The following is a 21,803-nucleotide window of genomic DNA, read 5'->3' on the forward strand; positions in this document are numbered from 1 at the left end:
TTTTAAAAACACTATTTCGGGTTACTGTTAGACTTTTAAAGCATCTCCCCGTGTCCCTCACTATTTGTGCCTTTTCATTTACATACCACCCCAATGCTATTTAATAATACATATGTTGGCCACTCATTTCAATAACCTTAAGCATCCTACATTTTATAAGTTTTATTCAATTATTGCTTCTCTTCTAGTTCCTTACATTTGGTGAGAAGCTGACCTTACTGTAATCTCACTTTATATTGATCAGAGACAGTTTTGTAAATGCTTTTCCCGTAAAGGTTGACCACAATATTTGTTTAAACTTCAGCATTCTTGCACAACTTTATTTAACTTTACACAAACCCATTTTTTGAGGTGCTATCCCAGATGCCAGGCCTGCAAAAGTTTTGTCATCAATGGTCGTGGGGGGTTTTTTGCAAACTTTTTCAATTTTTTCTTTGTTTTTCTTTTTTTGCAAAATGCTGTTTAAAATGGTGCATGTTGATATATTGTGCCCTAATATTTCCATATTGCAGGTTTTATTTGTAATGGAATTGTCAGAAAGTTGGCATAATCTAGAACACAAATGGCTAAAAGAAATTTGTAAGGGAAAAGTTATTTCAAAACAACAAAACAATAATGCTGGTCCAAACACACCCAGACATTGTTTGATATAACTCAAATGTTTTTTTTTTACTTCAGACACAAATTTAGACTCACTTTAATTAAAAAAGAAAATTAATTTAATTTAAAAAAATATTTTGCTAAGGACAAACTGAATCTCTCTTTTTGTTTGTTGGGTTTTTTTCTACCTCTGAAAATTATTTCATTACGCAGTTGTCAGAAGGAAAGTGAGGACTGACACAGGATTGCTGTGAACATATTAAAAATTGAAATCCTAAATTAAAAAATTGCGAAGTTTAGCAGTTCTGGCTTCCTCAGGAAGTGGCAATGATGTTTTAGTAAAGAATGATCTGCCATTAATTATTAACTGTGGGTGAAATGTGTTGGCATTTCTGCTCAGCCACAGCAGAGGCTGTTTAACCCACCCTCATTAACATCTATGGTTTGCTCTTGTCCCAGGCACAATGGCTATTTTAATATATTTTATTGTTTTGCTATTTTCTGGAACGACTTTTAGCCAAGAGAAAACGTGAGTAAAAGCAAATACGGAATTTACTGGAAATTTTGCTTGATTGTTATCCTATCTTTTGGGTAAATAAATCAGAATTTAAGCAGAGCCAATACAAAGGGTACTATCCAAATAGGATTTTAATTAGTGTCTTACAATAACCTGATTATCCTGTTTGCTTTCACACTCTGCATGTGAATGAATTCTGAAAGAGAAGTAAGAAATCTGAAAAATTAGGAAAAAATCTGTTATTGTTTTATATTCTGTGCACAGATACGTCCTTACAGCACCAAAGATCATCCGAGCTGGGGCCTCTGAGAAAATTGTAGTCCAAGCTTTTGGTTACCAGGAGGAATTTCCAGTCAGTGTTGCCCTGAAAAGCTTCCCAGATAAGCTGGTTGTGTATTCATCTGCTCGGATCTCCTTAACCCCAGCCAACAAATTCCAAGATGCTGTAACCTTAACAGTAAGGAATCCAGACCTTTCTTGCACTCTTTTTATTATCACATTTAGGCTTAAAAAAAGATGGAGTTTCAGTAAGTTTTCAGTTGTTTAAACTGGGGAGGAAGGGCTAATGCCCCAATTTTTTGTCTGAAATTGAAATTACGCTGAATAAAATCAGGGTAACAACACTGAGGTTAAACATAGAATCAAACTGGTTTAGAAACATTGCATAACTTTAAAAATAGAGAGAATCAAATCAAAGTACCAATCACAGCAGCAGCTTTGTTGTGGCCAGGATTCATCATGTGCATAAATGGAAATCTGATAATTTCTACTATTGTGACCTCATTACTGAGCTTTGAACTTTGCTGGTTTAGTTGTGGGCATAAATAATATGCAAAATTTCAGAATATCCTTGGCTTAATACTCCAAACCATTCTCTACCATGTAAGGAAGAATAAATCCGTGTGAATATTGATATTTTTATTTAATGATACTCAACCACAGGGTTGATAATTACTTTGCAGATACTCTTTGCATCAAAAAAATACTGTAGGACAAAATACATGAAAAATACTTTAATAATCTTCAAAAACCTTTATTTCATCTCCCCCAGGTACAACCAGCAGATTTACCAAGAACAGATACTTCAGACAAATATTTGTATTTGGAAGCTGCTTCTCCACATTTTACAAGATTTAAAAAAATTCCTGTTTCCCATGAGAATGGGTTTCTTTTTATTCATACAGACAAACCAGTTTATACTCCTGATCAGACAGGTAAATAATGCTTATTTCTCTTGGCTGGTATTTAATTTTAAAAGTTTGCTGACTCTGCCAAGGAATTAGGATTTAATTGTTTAAGCTCTTGGTTGTGTTGCATTGCCATCAGCTGATATAGAATTTTTTTATCAGCAGAACAATACTTTGAATTATTTGATCACACTGGAAAAGTTAATCACTTCTTCCTGCCCTCCTCACCCTAAATTACTAATTTGTGGCACAAAGAGTGAAAGATATTCCTGGGAATTTGTTAAAAGTATCAGTAAATTGTTTGGTTGTCTTGATTTTGAGATTGCTGTAATTCTTACAGTGAAAGTCAGAGTTTACTCTCTGAATGAAGAACTGCAGCCAGCGCACAGGGAGACTGTCCTGACTTTTGTGGTGAGTTGTAATTGAATTTAATACTAAGATTTTGTAGCTCTAATAACAAATAAAGGTAGGTAGGTAGATGGGAAATCAGTATTGCAGTCAATGTTTAATAAAACTCTTAGATGGTTTTGCAGGTAGCCAGACGTCTTTTAAAAGATTTAAAATTGATTTTGCTAGGTTGGATAGAGGTTTTCCAGTCCCAAATCTGAAGCTGTTCCAGAATAGAAAAAAAAATGTTTTTAATATCTGGACAAAGGATTTTTGAGGGAACTTTAATAATGTATGGGGTTAAACTGTTTGTTTTATTTAAGATATAAAAATAATCAGTACCTACCATATTTTTTAGCCTTTAACAATTGACTTGTTATTACAGTAATTTTTTAGCTATTTTAAGCATAGCTTTTACTTAGTGGAACTAGAGTAAAGTATTTTATCACAATTTCGTCTGATTTTTTCTACTGATATTTGTGGGTTTATGCTTTGAAGCTCTTAAGAAAAATATGTTATGGCCAGGCTACCTCTGAAATTGCCTCTGAAGGATGAAGATTCCCCTTTTAACAGAACAATCTATAACTGCTCATTTTGTCCTCTTATCATTTCAAGGATCCTGAAGAAGTAGAAGTGGATATTCTGGAAGAAAAAGATTTTACTGGAATAGTTTCTTTTCCTGACTTCAAGATCCCTCCTAATCCTAAGTAAATTTATTTAATTTTTTCTGTGAATTATTAACATTATAATGCCTTTTTATAGTGACTGTCATAGAGTGGCTTTTCATGGAGAGCATGACTTGAAACTTGGAGATTTCTAACATTTCCCATAGGGTGGAATCATGATATAAACAGGGACCTTATGGCAGAGTATTCTCCTTAAAGAACAGAGAGTGGCAGGTTTTTCATGCTCAATTAAAAAAGAACATTAATGACAATTAAAGCTTTCTACTGTAGAGATATAAACAGTGAGAAAGACGTGGGGATTTCATATTTCAGATGTGTTTCATACAAATCACCAGCATTTTCCCAGGAATAGCAGCATTTAAAAAAAAATCTGTTCAGTTCTCCTTTTAGTCTTGAGAGGGTGCTGAAGCATTGCTGAGATGGCAGAAGGATGATAGCAGGGGCTTGAGAAACTGGTTTATAACTGATTTCAGTGCTTTAAAGTGAGTGTCAAATAATTAGTGATGTGTCAAAGAGAATCTGCTCAAAGCAGGCCTTGAACACCTCCAAAAATCTGGTGCAGAATTTTCCTCTCATAGAAGTTATTACCATTATAATCATTAATTTTCAACTTAAAAACTGTTTGATTGTTGATATTTCATAGATATGGAATTTGGAAGATTAAAGCCAAGTACAAGAAGGATTTTGTGACCTCAGCTGTGGCAAAATTTGAAGTTAAGGAATATGGTAAGGTGTGCCCATGCTGTGAACCTGCATTTTTAGTGTTTTCAGGAACTCAAACCCCTTGAAATGGTCAAGATTCTTCAGTGGCTGAGCACCTGTGGCTTCATGGGTAAAACACCCCAAAGTGATCTTTTTTCCACTCAATTTGCAGCAATGCCAAGCTTTTCCATCACCATCGAGCCAGAGAGTAACTTCATTAGTTCTGATAAATTTGAGAACTTCAGGATTGTTGTGAAAGCCAGGTGAGGAAATTGGCCTTGGAATCCTGAATATTTTGTGTCTCCTTCTCTTTTACCTGAGGAATGTTTCTCCCGAGTCCAGACTTTTCCTCTGTGCTTTCCTCAAGAAGCTCTTTCATCAAAATCATTTCTGCTGTGTGATAAATCTAAGAGACTCTTCTTAAAATTCTCTCAAAGTGATTATTTTTCAACAGAAGTGTTTAAAATACAGACATTTGTTTTCCATCTCTTGCCTAGGCAATTACTCTTCTTCAAAAACAAATGGTTTGTTGCAGCCATTAAAGTAATCTTAAAAGCATTTATATTGTTTTATTCTCAGCTATTTTTCCAACAAAAAGCTTCCCAGTGCTGATGTTTTTCTTCGTTATGGAATAATTGAAGAAAGTGAGAAAAGAATGATGCCTCAGGCAATGCATGTAACGAGGGTAAGAAGCAGCAAATCAAATTTGTGTAGAATTCACATGCATAACTCAGGACTGATCCAATCCCACTGAAGTTTTTCCATTAAATTTGGTGAGAATGGGCCTCAAATTGTAATTTGCATCCACAGCTCCCCAGTGTGGACTTTTCCTGTGTGAGGCTGTCATCAGGGGCAGAGAAAGGCACTTGGAAATGAAATTCAGAGGCAGCAGCTGAGGCAATGGCATTTCAATCTGCTGTAATTATTCTCATGGCCAAACTGTGTGATTAAAATTTATATGAAATAACTTCAATGCTGTCTATTACAGAGTAACTGAAATCAAATGGAGACAAGCAGATCAAAATGATAGTGATTTATTCTGAGGAGTCTGTTCTACACTAATTGTCCCCTTCCCTCATTTAGTGAAGATATCTCTGTGTTATCCCCACCTCTTGCTGAGCCTGCACACAAACTTTGCCATTTGTTGATTAATTTAAAATAATTTTGGGGAATAAAGAATTCTTTATTTAAACATCTCTACCCTTTGATTTCCTCTGAAAATAGACAGTGAACAGAAACACACTGAATCTACAAATGGTCTTTGTATTACTTCTAAATTATTGGCTATAAAGTGATAATTTCTATTTCATTTCCAGATTGAAAATGGAGTTGCTCAGATCAGTTTTAACAGTAAGAAAGCAGCAAGTTCTATAGGCTTTGACAGTCTGGAAGCACTGGATGGCTCATATTTATATATTGTGGCATCAGTGTTGGAGTCTAGGGGTAAGTTGCTCTTTAACTGAAATTTTTCTTAACACTTCTGCAAATGTGAACAGAACTAGAGAAGAAAATTGCAAGGCTGACTTTCATAATATCAGACTTCCTTTAATACTCAGTTCTTGTTCCAAAAGCTTGTAAGGAAGAGCGGCCTGTTCTCACTGTAGCAATGGTTGAGGATTAAACTTATTTTTGGCTATTTGTTGCATGGGTGCTGTGTTTTGTCAGGTGGCCTCAGTGGAGAGGTGGAGTTCACTGGAGTCAGGTTTGCTGTCTCTCCTTACAAGCTCAGTTTGATTGCCACTCCTCTCTTTGTGAAGCCTGGACTTCCCTTCTTCATCAAGGTCAGTTCCCAGGAGCAGGGGGTTGCACATTGAACAAAATCCATCATGCACAAACTTTGTCCTTTTCTCTCTGTATCACTCTGTGGCTGATAAAAACACTTCCATTTCTGTTGGCTTGTACATTTTTTGACTTGGAAGACTCTTCCTGAAAATTGTCACCATTTCTTTGTCCTGGTGAACAGGTGCAGGTGAAAGACCCCATGGATGACTTTGTTGGGAATGTCCCTGTAACTGTCACCGCCAAATCCTTAAATGATCAAATGGTTGAGACTCAGTTGATATCAGAGGGTTCAGAATCTGGGAGAAGAAAAACAAGCACCAGTGATGGAACTGCTTTGTTTGTTGTTAATATCCCACCAAACAGCAGAATGTTGGAGTTTCAAGTGAGTTAAATTGTTCCATTAAATTATTTCTTCAAGAGTGCAATTATTTCTTTGAGGATAAGGTCTTGAGCTGGCTTCTCTTTTATTAATCCCTCTGAACAACATATTGCAGCATGATTTTAGTATTGTCATTGCTTGTTTGCTTAGGTATCATTCTGTACTCAGACTATTCAGACATTTCATTATCTTTCCAGGTAAGAACTGCAGATCCACATCTTTCAGATGAAAACCAAGCAAGTAAAAGTTACGAAGCAAGAGCTTATTCATCCCTGAGTCAGAGTTATCTCTATATTGACTGGGCTTCAAACCACAAAACCCTGGAAGTGGGGGATGTAATAAATATTAATGTATATCCACAAAGTCACTACATTGATAAAATACATCACTACAGCTATTTGGTGAGTAACAGATGTTTCTGCATAGAATATTGCATTGTAATTTAATATGGATAGTCATGGATGAAAAACCTCAGCAGCCAAGAACTATCCTCAGCATAGAATATGTGCAGCTCAGGCAACTGCTTCCTTTCAGATACAATCTGTCAGCTTTACAGGAAAAAAAATAATAGTCTCATGTTTAAATTTTATATTTATATGGTCTATTTTTAAAAAAAATCTTATCTGACATTGACTGTGGTTGAGGACAAGTAGTGTTGGTCTCAAGAGCTATTTCAGAAGGTGAAATGTAGATGAAGGACAAGAAGTGCAGAGACAGCACTTCTTTTTAGTGGAAGATATAAATTCAAATAATTATTACATGTGAAAAATAGACTGAATATAAAATTTGACTTTTTTATTCTCCGTCATTTTTTTAAACTATAGATCACATCAAAAGGGAAGACAGTGAGCTTTGGAACTCAGGAGAGAATTAAGGATTTGCAGTATGACCACCTAACTTTACAGATAACCCAAGAGATGGTTCCTTCAGCACGTCTCATTGTTTACTACATAGTCATGGGAGAAGGAGCTGCAGAGTTAGTGGCTGATTCAGTTTGGCTGAATGTGGAACAGAAATGTGGGAATAGCCTTGATGTGAGTAGCAAAATAGACACTCAAATTTGTGGGTGTGCATTCCTTTTATGGTCAGATTTTATGTGGACTTACACAAGTTCTTTAACACTAAAACGATTGTAGTAAGTGTCTGCCATTAGCTGGAATGATTTCAGAACAATGTGCTTTCAAAATTACCAATCTTTCTTTTCAATTTATAGATTAAGCTGCAGTCAAGCAAAGAGACACTGAAACCAGCAGATGTTGTATCACTCGCCATAGAAACCCAGCCCAATACCTTTGTTGCTTTGTCATCTATTGACAAGGCAATATATGGAGTCACAGGAAGAAGGAAGAGGGCAATGGAAAAGGTGAGGTAGCAGCCAAAAAAGGAAATCCAGTTGCTCTTTGTTTCATTTCACATGCAATAATTGATACATGTCGTGCACTCAGCCAGCCTGAAAATGGGCAGCAGAGCAGTTCAAGGCTGAGTGAAAGTTGTTTGTTTAAATCTACAGTTCAAAATTACTAAAAGAACCAGTTTACAATCTTTTGAATTCCAGTAGACATAAATTGTGGTTTTAAAAGCAGATCTGAACTCTCTCATCAGAACTCCACACACCTGGCCAAAAATAGGTTGCAGTGGAGAGCTCCTTGCTGAAGGAGCCATGGAGAGTATGATCTCCTTCTTTGTTTCACAAAGAGCCTTTCCAGGCTGCATTCTGAGGACATCCTGGTAGCATGGCACGTGTGTTTCTCCTCAGATCATGCTGCAGCTGGAGAAGAGTGACCTTGGCTGTGGGGCTGGGGGAGGACAGAACAACATTGCTGTGTTCAGGATGGCCGGGCTCACCTTCCTCACTAATGCAAACGCCGATGACTCAGAGGAAGCAGGTACATCCCTGTGGTCCAGGCATGGAACTGTGCATTTTCTGAAATGTTCCATTGTCATTCTCAGTTACTATCTTGGAACTCACAGGGGTGCATATACTGATGATTTTTGAGGGGGGAAAACATCTTGTGGAACAGTTACTGTAATCAAAATTAAAACACCTTTATGTAATTAAAACAGCAAACATGAAAAAGTTTCATTCATTTGGAATGTGATCTTGTGGAGTTATTTTTAAGAGGACAATTCTACTACAAGAAAAGTTCATGTTGTGTGTACTTTTTTATTTTTCTGGACAGGTGAACCTTGCAATGAAGTGTTAAGAACCAAACGATCTGATTTCAAGAAAAAGATATTCGATGAAGGTGTTACAAATATTTCTATGTATATCATTATTTTAAAAAATCACATCCATTTGGAAATAAAAACTTCATCTCAAAGAAGCTAATTGTTTTATTTTTATTTCAGTGGCCAAGTACCGAGACCGAGAAGCCAAGATGTGCTGCTGGACTGGAGTAAAAACTTATCCAGTCTCTGATACCTGCAGGGACAGAGCTCAGAGGATTCAGAGGGGCCAGAACTGCATTTCTGCATTCACGAATTGCTGTGAATTTGCCAACAAGCTGCGGCTGGAAGAGCCAAACAAGCTCCTGATATTGGCCAGAATGCGTGAGTATGAGAGCTCTGGGTGTCCTGCTCCAGCAGGACAGGGCATGGAGAGGTGATGGAATCTATAAACCCCTCCCTGGTACCTGGCAGGGTTGTTCCAGACAGAATTTCACCACTCTCCCCAAGTTTTAGTTAAATATCCCTGAGGAGGGCAGGAGAGCAGTTCTTTATTGTGTTCAGCTCTCTGTTCTGTTCACCCACATTTAGAACAAGCAGAACAGCAATCAGAGACTATTGAGAGTAAACTTGAATGCCAAATTGGAATCCTTTGCCTAGGCCAGAGACAACCACTGTGTAACACCTCAGGAAAGATCTGTGGGAGGGTTAAATTCCTTGTCTTCCATTATCTCCCTATAATTGCTTGTTAACAAGGTGATCTGTCAGGATATTGGACAGGTATTCACATGTGTAAATATATGAAGTGGATGAACACAGATTTTTGACTGAGGGTATTTTGATACCTTTTTTCTTGTGTCAGGGTTTTTTAACTTGATTTATTTATGTTCTTCAGATTTTGAGTCTCTTTTGGAAATGGATGAGGCACAAGTTCGTAGCTACTTCCCTGAAAGCTGGTTATGGGAAGTTCACCAAGTTTCTTCAAGGTACTGCTTTTCTCAAATCAACTTTACAGAAAGGAAGTGGTGAAACTGAGGTAAATTGGGTAACTTAGTTGTACCTGAGATGTGTGCTGAAATGGAGTCTTATCCAAACAAACTATTCCTGCCATGTTCCTCTTCATGTGCTGTGTGGTGCCCAGATTGTTGAGCCATTTTTCCTTTCACTTTGGACCTTGCTAAGTAGCAGCTTCTGTGAAATCAGTTAAACCAAGTTTATTCAAACCAAAATCCAGAATTCCTGTGTTCTGGCTCAGAGCTTCCCTGAGTCTCTCCTGTGGTGTTGCTGGTGATGAGCTGTGCTGTTAACAGATGGTGATTGGTAATGGATAAATGTAAAAACACATTTACCACAGGTCCAAATCTCTGTCTGTCACCTTGCCTGATTCACTGACCACCTGGGAAGTACAAGGTGTTGGCATTTCAAATAAAGGTAGGTCCTGCAACCCAGCTAGTTTGGAGCTAAAGGATCAGGAAACTTTGTAGACCCTCTCAATGAGTTTGACATTCATGTTCTAAAATGTTCATTTTCTGGTTGATAGGGAAAGAAAACAAAAATATGTATTTTAGGGAAAGTAAATCACTTCATGTCATGTCAGTGTCAGGGGCTGGGAAAACAAAGCCTGTCTTGTGTGTGACAGTGGCTCTTAGAGAGTAAGAAGAAGAAAAAATATTGAGTAGCTCTTCCCTGGAAAACTTTACATTGTCTTGCTACCTGGAGCTCAGGTATTTGAGATTTTCCAAGAGATTTGGTAATCCAAGCAGAGAATTTCTTTGGGAAGAAGAAACCCGAAGAACCTGGATGAGGTTCAGGTCAGCTGGGGTGTGAGGAGTTGTGAGAGCAGCTTGGATGAGGAAGCAAAAACCTGGGAACTTTTAAAGAGCTCGGACTGTTCACAGTACGCACTGAAAAATCATAAATCATCACTAAAGCATGTCAAGACCTTTTCAAACTTGTCTGTCACAAGGGTGGATGAGACACTCTGCTTTCGTGTTTTTAATTCTCTCAGGTATTTGTGTTGCTGCACCTTTGGAAATCCAAGTGGTGAAGGATATTTTCCTGAGCATTTTTGTTCCTTATTCCGTGGTACGAGGGGAGCAAATCGAGTTAAAAGGATCTGTTTATAACCATAAAGCCTCTGCAATTAAGGTAATTTGTGTCAATGAGTCCTGCAGAAGGATTGAAATAATCAACTAAAAAAGCATTTTCCCTGGGAGTATTCAAGATCCTTGGATGGGATTTCTTCAGTCCCTAAGGCAGAAACAGAGAAGTAGCATTACAGTAACAGAATGCTCAGTACAGGATTTGATATTTCTCTGGTGTTGTACCTGCCATGGAAATGAAACATTAAAATCTCTCCACCTTTCAGTACTGTGTTAAAATAGCAGCTGGAAATGGAGTCTGTACCTTTGGAGACTCTGCAAGTGCAGGCTCGAGGATGCAGAGTTGTAAATTGAAGAATCTGGATGCTGGCTCTTCCTCAGCAGTCACATTCCGGATCCTCCCGCTGGAATTGGGTCTTCACACTGTCAACTTCACATTGCTGACGCCCAGGAACAGTGAAATTGTAGTTAAAACTTTACGTGTCGTGGTGAGGAAAAAAATCTCCATGTTTTTTAAGCATTTTTGAATTTCAATTAGGGTTTAACTGAGTCAATATAGAATTTTTGCTTTATTTTAATATCACATAATGTTCTTGAATTCACTGAGGCGTGTGCAGTGGAAAAAGGAATGGCTGTGTATTTGAGCACACTCATTTTTAAACCTTGATTATAAGAACTGAAAGATTACATGTATAAAAAAAATAGATTAGACTTTGTAAGCAAGGGAGAATACTTGATTCTTAGTTGCTTGGTTTGGATTTTCACTGAAACGTAATCTTTTCCTTTCCTAAGGTTTGACTTTAACAATTTGTTAAATTTTCTCAAGAATTGTGTGAGCTGGAACACTAAAATTCATGTGTACAACAGTTAGGTCAAACTACAGAAAAAGAGGGCAAACATACTGTGGGTTTAACCTGTGGTTTCAGCTGATATATTTGATTAAACAAAAATGTTTCCATTTTCTACCTCTTTCCTCATAATGATCCCAGCCAGAAGGTGTTAAGAAAGAACTCCATACAGGTTTCACTTTGGATCCACAGGGTGTTTATGGTAAGAAAATTAATGAAGTGTCTTTGTGTTATTTTTTCCTGGTCTTGATTCTTGATAATCAAGTTTTTCATAATGTGAAAAACTTGGAGTTTCTCCTTCCTGAGATATTGTAAATATATCCTTCCCCAAGGATTTCCTGCCTTGGCTTAAGGGAATTTGGATTAATTTCTTAAAGGAATCTTTAGATATATCTTTTACTGTGTTATGGTTGTAAGCTTTCCTCAGCTTTATTAATGGGAATAGAATATGTTCTCATTTAACCAAAGAAACCACAAAGTTTAGGTCCAGATTAGATTTTTTTTTGGTAACAAAAGAAAGATAAAGAGTTTTCACCTGTTCCTTTTCAAAGCTTGATGTTGTTTGCCTGTGCATTTGGGAGTATTTCTGGTTGTCAAGTTTTGGTATTTTGGTTGCTGAATTCTCAGTTGTAGCCTTCAATCTGTCAATTACAGCTGAATCATCTGTTGATTTAGATTGTGCAGTATTTTATAGATGTATATATATCTTCAATTTCAGGTTTAATCAAGAGACGACAAGAATTTCGATACAAAGTCCCACCAAATCTGGTCCCTAAAACACAAATTGACAGAAGCGTCAGTGTAAAAGGTAAATAGAAAATTTTAGTGCACTGCATATGTATCTTTCCTTTAATATTTTGTACTAAATTAATCTGATTTATTCTTTTCTTTTGAAACAAGGCTTTGCAAGTCCCCTTTAGTGTAGAAATTCAAACACTTCCCAAAGAATGTTTGCTCACAGATTCTGCCCTTGGATTCGCTTTCACGGCCTGTTGTTTCAATCAGTCTTGGGGCTTTTCCTTGCACAGGACATCTTCTGGGTGAAGTGATTGGCACGGTGCTGAGCCCCAGGGGCCTGCAGGTGCTGAGCAGCCTGCCCAGGGGCAGTGCAGAGGCTGAGCTGATGAGCATTGCCCCCGTCTTCTACGTGTTCCGCTACCTGGAGGAGTCGGACAATTGGCACCTGCTGGGCCCTGAGACCCTGAGCGCCAGGACCCAGATGAGGAGGAAGATGAAAGAAGGTAGAAAAATCTGCTGCTTCTCTTGCTTCAGGGTTGTAGAGGTGCTTTGCTGAGTGAGAAGGGTGATGCATCTGAGGGAGCAAATATGATTCTCATAACTTTGCTTGTGCCTGATGTATCCCTCAGGAATTGTGAGCATTTCGTCCTTCAGGAATGCTGACTGCTCCTACAGCATGTGGAAGAATGGGCAAGCTAGCACATGGTGAGCTGAAAGGGGTATGGGCTGGAAAAAGCCTAATTTCATATTTTCAGTAAGCACCAGAAAAGAGTGTGGTGGAGATTTAAGCAGTGCTTACAAGTCTGAATAATATCTTTTAATTCATTGGTTTTACTTGCCAGACCTTTTCTTTGTGTCCATAATTCACACCACAACAACCAAGATGGCTTTGGGATGGAACGAGCTCTTACCCTGAAACGTGGGAATTGATCCTGGTTTAAAATTATTTCAGTAGTTACTGCCCATTTGTTAAGTTAAATTTAAAATTAACCTTCATTATCCCTTTGAAGTAAATTTGTGTGTGCCCTCTGCAGTACCTGCCAATCTAAACAAGCAGCATCTCTTTCCTTCCCTTGGCAGGTTGACAGCTTTTGCTTTAAGGATCCTTGGACAAGTGAATCAATACATTAATCTTGATAAAATGTCTATTTGTGATTCCCTTCTGTGGCTGATTGACAACTGTCAGATGTCAGATGGGTCATTCCATGAATTTTCAAACTACCAACCAGTGAAACTGCAGGTATGAAACCCAAACCTTTTCTGTGCTTAGGCAGTAGAAGCTGAAGGCACCAGGAGATAAAGTGTTTCATATTTTAGGTTGTATTTCATCAAAACACTCTTTCAAGAAAACTTTTCTCTTTATTCTAAATTCATTTAAAGCCCAGCACAGTCTTGCAGACCTTTCTGTTTTCCCACAAAAAGTAGCTGCTTACCACTTATTAATATTCAGAAAAAGATTGTTTAGGTTCATTTTGTAATCTAATAGTCCTGGCTTGTGAATAACTTCATATATTTTGGTTTCTTTTTTACAAATGAGCTGTTACCTTCCAAAGAGTCAATGTACTTTCAGATTTAACTAAGCTGATAGTTTTTACAGGAGTTTCTATTTGTTTCCACAACTTAACAATGAGAAGTTCTATTATTAAAATGAATTTTTACTTATATTTCATTATTTTTATTATTTGGTTTTTGTAGGGTACATTACCTCGAGAAGCTAAAGAAAAATCTTTGTATCTCACAGCATTTTCTATTATTGGAATTGACAAGTCAATGAAAATATGTCCTACTCAGGTAAACATTATTTTTACTTCTGCCAGCTGGCATGCTCTGCACTTCTAATTTCTTCCCTTTTCTTTAACTTTTTTTTTTTAAAGTCAGGAGTTTTTTTCAGTTTCACAGATGTCTTTGCTTTGTTAGTCTTTGTCTTTCAAAGCCAGCAAAAGAACAACAAGGAACTTCAGGATTCTTTATCATCTGTTGTAGAAGACATTCTCTATCTGTACAGTCCTGAGAGAGAAGCTGTGTTTCTGTAGGCTCACTGTGATGGCTGTGAGCTGTAAGCTGTCCATGTTTTCAGAAAATCCACGATGCCAGGAGCAGAGCAGGGGATTACCTGGTGCAGAACGTGCAGCAGGCCCAGAGCCCCTTCACCATGGCCATCACCGCCTACGCGCTGGCCCTGCTGGACCCCAACCACGGCGCGGCGAGGGAGGCCTTCTCTGCCCTGAGGAGAGAGGCCTTTGTCATAGGTATGAATCCATTCTGCCCTAGAGAGGCCTTTGTCATAGGTATGAATCCATTCTGCCCTGAGGAGAGAGGCCTTTGTCATAGGTATGAATCCATTCTGCCCTGAGGAGAGAGGCCTTTGTCATAGGTATGAATCCATTCTGCCCTGAGGAGAGAGGCCTTTGTCATAGATATGAATCCATTCTGCCCTAGAGAGGCCTTTGTCATAGGTATGAATCCATTCTGCCCTGAGGAGAGAGGCCTTTGTCATAGGTATGAATCCATTCTGCCCTGAGGAGAGAGGCCTTTGTCATAGGTATGAATCCATTCTGCCCTGAGGAGAGAGGCCTTTGTCATAGATATGAATCCATTCTGCCCTAGAGAGGCCTTTGTCATAGGTATGAATCCATTCTGCCCTAGAGAGGCCTTTGTCACAGGTACTGAATCCATCCTTTGTCACAGGTACTGAATCCATTCTGCCCTAGAGAGGCCTCTGTCACAGGTACTGAATCCATCCTTTGTCACAGGTACTGAATCCATCCTTTGTCACAGGTACTGAATCCATTCTGCCCTAGAGAGGCCTCTGTCACAGGTACTGCTCCATCCCCACTGCTCCTGGCCAGCCCTGTCCCCATCTGTACTCAGCACTCAGTTGCAAACGTCAGTTTTAGTGTAGGAGAGTTGGGTTTCCATCTCTGGTAGCTGCAGGGTGAGCTCTTGCCCATCTCCTGGCCCTGGCTGGGCAGTGCCTCACCTGGTATAGCAGAGCTGCTGCTGGGCTTGCACCTGAACCCTCTTTCTCCTCCTGCAGGTGATCCCCCCATCTACAGGTTTTGGAAAGATGCTTTCAAAGCACAAGAGCAGCCAACCCCCAGCTCTGTCACTGCACAAATGGTTGAAACCACAGCCTATGCCTTGCTCACTACTTTGCTGAGAGGGGACGGAGACTATGCCAAGCCCATCATCAAATGGCTCTCTGAAGAACAGAGATATGGGGGAGGATTTTATTCAACTCAGGTGTGCTTTTACATATTTTGTCCTCATTCCTCAAGTATCAAAGTCTAAAACATTTTTTTCCATCCCTGGACATTCCAGGCCAGGTTGGATGGCTCTTGGAGCGACCTGGTCTGGTGGGAGGTGTCCCACCAGAGGTGTCCAGGTGTCCCAGGAATGAGAGGGGTTTAAGGTCCTTTCCAACCCAAACCATTCCATGATTCTGTGATAGCAACATTTGAAGAGGATAATTCAATTAAATGATAACACTGCCAACATAAGAGTCCCGTGTATGGGATCGGTATCAAGTGGCTCCATTGCCATGATATTCTTGGTCTCTGGGAAATCTGACTTCTCTTCATTAAAATAAACTGAAATTTTATAAATAGAATCTCTGGAGTTAATTCTTGATGATTGGTTTCTGACAGGACACTATCAATGCCCTTGAGGCCCTGACTGAATATGCCCTGCTTGTCAAACGGCTGCGTTTGGACATGGATGTTAAAGTGTCCTACAAAAATGGTGGAGCCCTGAACTTATTTAAACTGACAGAAGACAATTTCGTGGGAAGAACTATGACAGTGAGTGAATAATACTGCTTTAAAAATGGAAACCAGAATGCTTAGCATCTTGGTAAATTTAATATATTTGAATATTCATTTAAATTTAGTATTTCTGCAGAAGCTGTTATGTATTTGAAATATAAGCAAGACAAGCAGATCAGCTGACCTGAATTGTTGCTAATTGTTGCTAATCTTTATTATTAATGTGCAACTTCTTGTTCCTCACCAATTCTTTAGGCACCTTTGCAAGATGATCTGTATGTAAGCACTGGCAGCAGCACTGGCATAGCAACAGTAAATGTAAGTATGCAGCCAGGTTTTTTAAATGGAATTTCTCTTTTCTTAATATGTTGTGGTTTTGCTCAAAAACTCCCCATTTCTTTCTATGCTGATTATTTGTTGGCTCTGCTTTGCTGGTATTTTTATATTACCAATAAACCAGACTTGTTTCTATTCTTCCCAGTGCGAGTTTTTACAGTTTTATGCCAGTTTTGAGGATTGTTTACTGCTGCTTCTGTTTTGTCTGATTTATTTGTGTGTGTGCAGGTGAGGACAGTGTACAACACCATTGGTACTTCTGAAGAGTTCTGTAACTTTGAACTGAAGATTGTTCCCAAGAGAGATGATGGTAAAGGGTTAATATAATTTTAAATGTTTCTAAATCCTGGATTTTTATGAGTATTTTTTTATTAAGAAAGAAAAAAATTCTGCCACTTTCTAAATGCAAAATTGGAAAAGAAATTGCTAAAAGCATTTTGAGCCCTGTTTGAAATTACTGGCTTTTTGTGAATAGAATTAATATTTACTTTATTTCTGTTAGGTTCATTTTTAGTCATTTATGAAAGAATTTTTACAGGTGGGGAAATGAGAGGAAAGAAATAGGATGGGGTGTGGGAGAGGTTCCAGTGACTTCTACAAAGTACTGAGAGTTCTAGTCCAATTGCAACAGGGGACAGAACCAAATTCTGAGTTTAAACAATATAAACAACACAATAAACTACATTAAACCTTAAAGCTGTCATTTCACCTGAATTACCAAGGAGGTAAATGTCATTTGTTTGTGGCTAGATAATGATTTCCTATAAAAACAGCCACCAAAACAATGTAAAGAATTACCTTCCACCTGTGAAAATGCTTTGTGAGAGTTTTGGGCTGCAGCTTCTGGAGAGTTCTGAAATTCTTTGACTCCACTTGCCACGAACAGGTCGCATAAGAAGAGAGGGGGAACCCCTGGGGCGCCTGGAGGCTTGTGCAAAGTAAGTGAGTGAGGGGTTTTATTAATAATTCCATCAGCTCTCCTGGCCTTTTCTTTCTGTTTCCTCACTGTTCTGTACATGTGTGAACTGAATTAGAGCCAGGGGTCATGATCTCTGTGGGGAGGAGTGTTCTGGTTATATTTGAGCTCTCCTGGAACATGAGCATTCAAAGCTTCTTCATGCATGGTATTGGCAGAAATCTGAATGGATTCATCTGGACTGTTTTGCTTCAGTATGAGTTTACTGGGGCCTAAATGTTGACAGAGTTTTCCTCAGGTTTTTCTGGGATCATATTCAAATAGGTTTGTTTAATTTCAGTTATAATTAACTGTTTCATTTCAGTTATAATTAACTAACAGTGGCTCTAATCTAATTCAGGTACAGGCCCGGTGCCAGGGAGCCCCGCTCGGGCTCTGCTCATGCTGTGATGGACATAGGGCTGGTCAGTGGAGTGGAGGCCAATCCAGAGGATTTATCTACTGCAAGTATTCAAGAATGGTTCTTCCCTTACTGGCTTTATATGACAGAGCTGCAATATTTACTGTTCTTCATCTTTTTCTGTGCCCTGCAGCTTGCGAGTGGAGTTGATCAGCTGATAGCAGATTATGAGATAAAAGATGGGCATGTTCTCGTGCAGATAGACTCTGTATGTTACCCCTCCCCTGACTGTAAGCACTGCTTTTACTCTTTGGAATCATTTGGCCACCTTTAGAGCTCCTTAGTTCATGTGTCTCTCCAACAGGTGCCAGCTCACAAGTTCCTGTGTGTTGGCTTCAGGATCAGTCAGCTTTTCCAGGTTGGAATGCTGAACCCTGCCACCTTCACTGTGTATGAATATCATGCACCAGGTATGTGCTCCAGCTCTTCACATCCTTGTTTGCCTTTTAGCTCTGTATTGCTCCCAAAGAAATACATTTTTCCAGCTTTAACAGATTTTTTACTCCATTTTATTTGAAGCTCAGGTGACTTTTGCCTTGCCAAGTTTCAGTGTTGACGTCTTAGACATTGATTTTCTACATGTATTTTTTATTTATTTCTGGATCTTCTAGACAAAAGATGCACCATACTTTATAACCCCTATGGAGATGAAAAACTGGTGAGATTGTGTGAAGGAGATGAATGCAAATGCATGGAAGGTAAGCTTTATTTGAAGATGTTTTTTCATTTTACTTTGTGGGAAAATGCAGGGTAGTGCTTTGAACAAAACCACACTGAACATAAGGAAAAAGTCCCCACAAGAACACAGCTGTTTCTCCTCCAAATTTCACATTAAAAAGGAATTTAAAGCTGTGTGCAGTGTGATCATGGAAGTCTGACTGGATTGACTCTGGTGTTCGAGGTGTATTTTAAATATTCACTGTTCCAGCGTGCAATCCCATACTAATAGTGTTGTTCAGTTAACTTTCCCATGCAGGATGATGGAAGTGCATGTTTTCTTTGGGGACATGCTGGCATTCTCTTACCTCTGCCTTTCCCTTTCTCCTCACAGCTGAGTGTGGTAAAGTCCAGGAGAGGCTCGGGGGGTCGGCGACTGCTGAGAGCAGGAGAGAGGCTGCCTGCCAGGGGGACACAGCTTATGGTAAGGGGGCTCCCACTGCCTCTTCCCTGCTCTCAGATGGCTGCTTGCTCTGGCTGCTGCTGCTGCACAGCATCTTGTTCAAACTACAGCTGTAGTGCTCAGAAATTCAGTGTGGCTGCCAGTGGCATAGAGTGATGTAGGGAAAGGTGAGCTCTGCCCACAGCTTCCCTCAGATCTGGTGTGGATGATTTTCAGGATTGGGTGGTTTTTACGAAGGTTGAGGGCCACTGGTTGTTTCTGTATGTGGATATGAGGATGATGAGGATGGATGAGGAGAATGATCCTAAGTAGGCTTGATGAGGCTGGAACAGAGGGTGGTGGCAGTTTGGTTGCTATTAGTTGCAGGTTGGCTCATCCTTCTGGGCCCACTGCCTCTTTCCCTGCTCTCACATGGCTCCTTGCTCTGGCTGCTGCTGCTGCACAGCATCTTGTTCAAATTACAGCTGTAGTGCTCAGAAATTCAGTGTGGCTGCCAGTGGCATAGAGTGATGTAGGGAAAGGTGAGCTCTGCCCACAGCTTCCCTCAGATCTGGTGTGGGTGGCACTTCCCAGTGCTTTCTGCCCCTGGAACCGTTGCATTCCCAGAAATCAGGGTTGTAAAAAACCAAAATTCTCCCTCTGAGCACCTCTAAGACACTCAGGATGCATGGCAGGAACAAGGAATAACCAGGTTCTGCTCTGTGTCTTTCTGCAGTTTATAAAGTGAATATCTTGTCTCGCAGTGAGGAGGGTTTTTTTGTGAAGTATTCTGCAAATCTTCTGGACCTCTATAAAAGGGGTGAGTTCCATGTTTCTGCTCCTGGGAAAAAGGAGTTGAGATGCTCTTGGGCACTCACTGTCTTACCTGTTGGGTGTGTGGAACTGAAGCTGATGTTCACCCCTTTGTCCTCTGAGTTTAAGCATCCCATGTTTTCTTAACATTACTGCAACATTAAATTTTTAAATGTGCACAAGGCTTATTTACCATTCAGATTTAATTGAACAATCTTTTACAAGAGACATGTTTTATATAATTAAATTTTCCTGTTATAGAACAGTGGCAAAGAGATCCCCTGGCTGTGCAGCACTGTAGAACATTTTAATGTTTTCTATCTAATATATGAATTACTGGAAATTCTTTCTGTGTAACTGTCCAATTCTTGATTTTTTGTTGTTGTTTTTTTTTCAGGGCAGGCTTTTGCTCAAAAAAACAGTGAAATAACCTTTGTTAAAAAGAAGACTTGCACAGAAGTTGAATTGAACCCAGGAGAGCAGTATTTGATCATGGGAAAAGAAGCCCTAAAGATAACCATTGGTTACAGTTTCAAGTAAGTCATTTACCACCAGAACATGCTGAGATTTAATCTTAAAGTGTTTGTATGTAATAATTCTGGTGAGGGACAGAATTGATTTAATTTTGAAAGTATTCAAGCAGCAGTCACACAATGTGGTATCAGATGTGCACATTAAAGTAGGATTATGAACACAGAGCCAGCACTTCCATATTGTATTTTTTTTTTCTGTTTGACATTTTCCTTCCCAAATCTTAGCAGCAAATGATAATTTTCTGTTGTCTTCATAGATTCCAGTACCCTTTGGACTCCAGCACTTGGATTGAGTGGTGGCCTTCAAATACGGCCTGTCCATCCTGTCAGGAGTTTCTGAACACAATGGAGGATTTTGCTGAAGATCTCCTCATCAGTGGCTGTTAACTCACTTGGAGAAGTTTTTAAATTAAAAATCCAGATCAAATCCCATTGAAAAGAAGAAAAATCCTCACCTATTTATTAATTCTTTCTGACTGAACACTCATTAATAGCTTCCATGAAAAATTATCTTAGCATATATTTTATAGCAGTGTTATTACAGCAGAGTAATGCTCAAATATTATTTTTAAGCTTGGATGAGAGAATAACACAGAATGGTGCAAAGACATTTGAAGTCAAAAGAGTTGGACTGACTGCAAAAACAAACATGAAAAGCACTGTCTTGTCACTAAACCCAAGTCTTATCTGAACATAAATACATGCAGCCACTTTGTGAGCTCTCTGTGAAAGAAACTTCATTCCTTGGCTTTTCCTTTTGTACTCTTTTTTTGAATTCCTGTATTTCCATTCCTGACAGTAACTGATGCTGGTTTTATGCTCTGCTTTCTTGTTAAAAAAAAAAAACCAAAAACAAAATTCTTCAATTATATGTGTGCCTTTATTATTTGTGTTTTGAGACACAGTCAAATGAATCAACATCTCCTGTAACTTAGGTGGAGAAACAAATGTTACTTTGCATTTGATGAGTGAATTTGACAGTTAAAAATCTTGCCTTGCCTCCAGGAAAGTGGCAGATGAAAGGCCAATGTTCCTGCTCACAGCTCCTGGCACAAATCACCTTGGTTCCCAGTAAAACTGAGAAGAGAATTTGATATAAAGTACAGTTGCACACATTTTTATTTGTATTGAGGAGTTGCCCAAAAGCAGCATGTCCAAGAACTTTAAAATTACTGTTTTCCCTCTCTCTTAGGAATATCTCAATCCAGGACATTTAAGATGTGGAAAGAAGATATTCAGAGATGATGCAATTTTTAATTTTGGCTCTGTGAGTATTTGACTTTTTTTAATCCTCCAGACTTTCTAAGAAGCACAAGAAGCTCACACTGTGTCCAGTAATAACTGGATATAAACTCAAACTGCAGAGAGCAGTACATGGAAGTGCTCAGTGGGGCTGTCTAGACAGGCCACCTGTAAACATTTCTGCTTCTGAACTGGTGGCTGTGTATTGTCAGACCTAATTTTCTCTTTAAATGACAGGAGCGTGTCTTGTTGTCACAGATGACTTTTGACATTTCAGTTCTATTGATTTTTAGTGAGCCAGACTGCAAAAAAGGCTGCTGAAGACCAGTTATTTTAAAATAACACATAAAAATGCTGCTGTTAAATATCAAATTGCAGTCACTAGTTTAAAAAAAAATCTTTAATCTTATTTGTTATCTCTGTTTCTATTCAGAATTAGCTATCCAGTATATCACTGAGATCAGTAATATACTTCAAATGCAAAAGGGAACATTTGTACAGTTAATTAGCCCTGTGTAGGATGGAGGTGTGCACAGATCCCAGTGT

At 38.9% G+C, this 21,803-nt stretch overlaps 1 protein-coding gene across 2 annotated transcripts; it reads left to right on the plus strand.

Annotated features, from left to right (window-relative positions):
* The first annotated feature begins 1,064 nt into the window (after window positions 1-1,064).
* Window positions 1,065-20,402, plus strand: C5 (complement C5). 2 transcript variants are annotated; one of them, XM_054284280.1, is made up of 41 exons: window positions 1,065-1,129; window positions 1,382-1,574; window positions 2,169-2,331; window positions 2,645-2,715; window positions 3,307-3,398; window positions 4,021-4,103; window positions 4,252-4,342; window positions 4,659-4,764; window positions 5,396-5,522; window positions 5,745-5,860; window positions 6,043-6,243; window positions 6,438-6,641; window positions 7,065-7,274; window positions 7,454-7,603; window positions 7,997-8,126; window positions 8,421-8,486; window positions 8,590-8,790; window positions 9,302-9,392; window positions 9,761-9,837; window positions 10,415-10,554; window positions 10,775-10,996; window positions 11,498-11,558; window positions 12,075-12,164; window positions 12,385-12,597; window positions 12,724-12,799; window positions 13,175-13,334; window positions 13,790-13,885; window positions 14,172-14,343; window positions 15,132-15,337; window positions 15,742-15,894; window positions 16,114-16,176; window positions 16,423-16,511; window positions 17,091-17,132; window positions 17,511-17,613; window positions 17,704-17,778; window positions 17,875-17,980; window positions 18,182-18,268; window positions 18,622-18,711; window positions 19,406-19,489; window positions 19,880-20,018; window positions 20,273-20,402. In XM_054284280.1, the coding sequence occupies exons 1-41, from the start codon at window positions 1,065-1,067 to the stop codon at window positions 20,400-20,402; spliced, it is 5,034 nt and encodes a 1,677-aa protein (XP_054140255.1). The 2 variants fall into 2 exon arrangements, with proteins under 2 accessions (XP_054140255.1, XP_054140254.1); XM_054284279.1 differs by having other exon boundaries at window positions 16,423-16,504; window positions 17,081-17,132.
* The last annotated feature ends 1,401 nt before the right edge of the window (window positions 20,403-21,803 follow it).

This window comes from Melozone crissalis, unplaced genomic scaffold (assembly GCF_028551555.1).
Source record: "Melozone crissalis strain CALT ecotype California unplaced genomic scaffold, PUWL_Pcris_2 ptg000041l_1, whole genome shotgun sequence".
NCBI classification, from domain to species: Eukaryota; Metazoa; Chordata; class Aves; order Passeriformes; family Passerellidae; genus Melozone; species Melozone crissalis.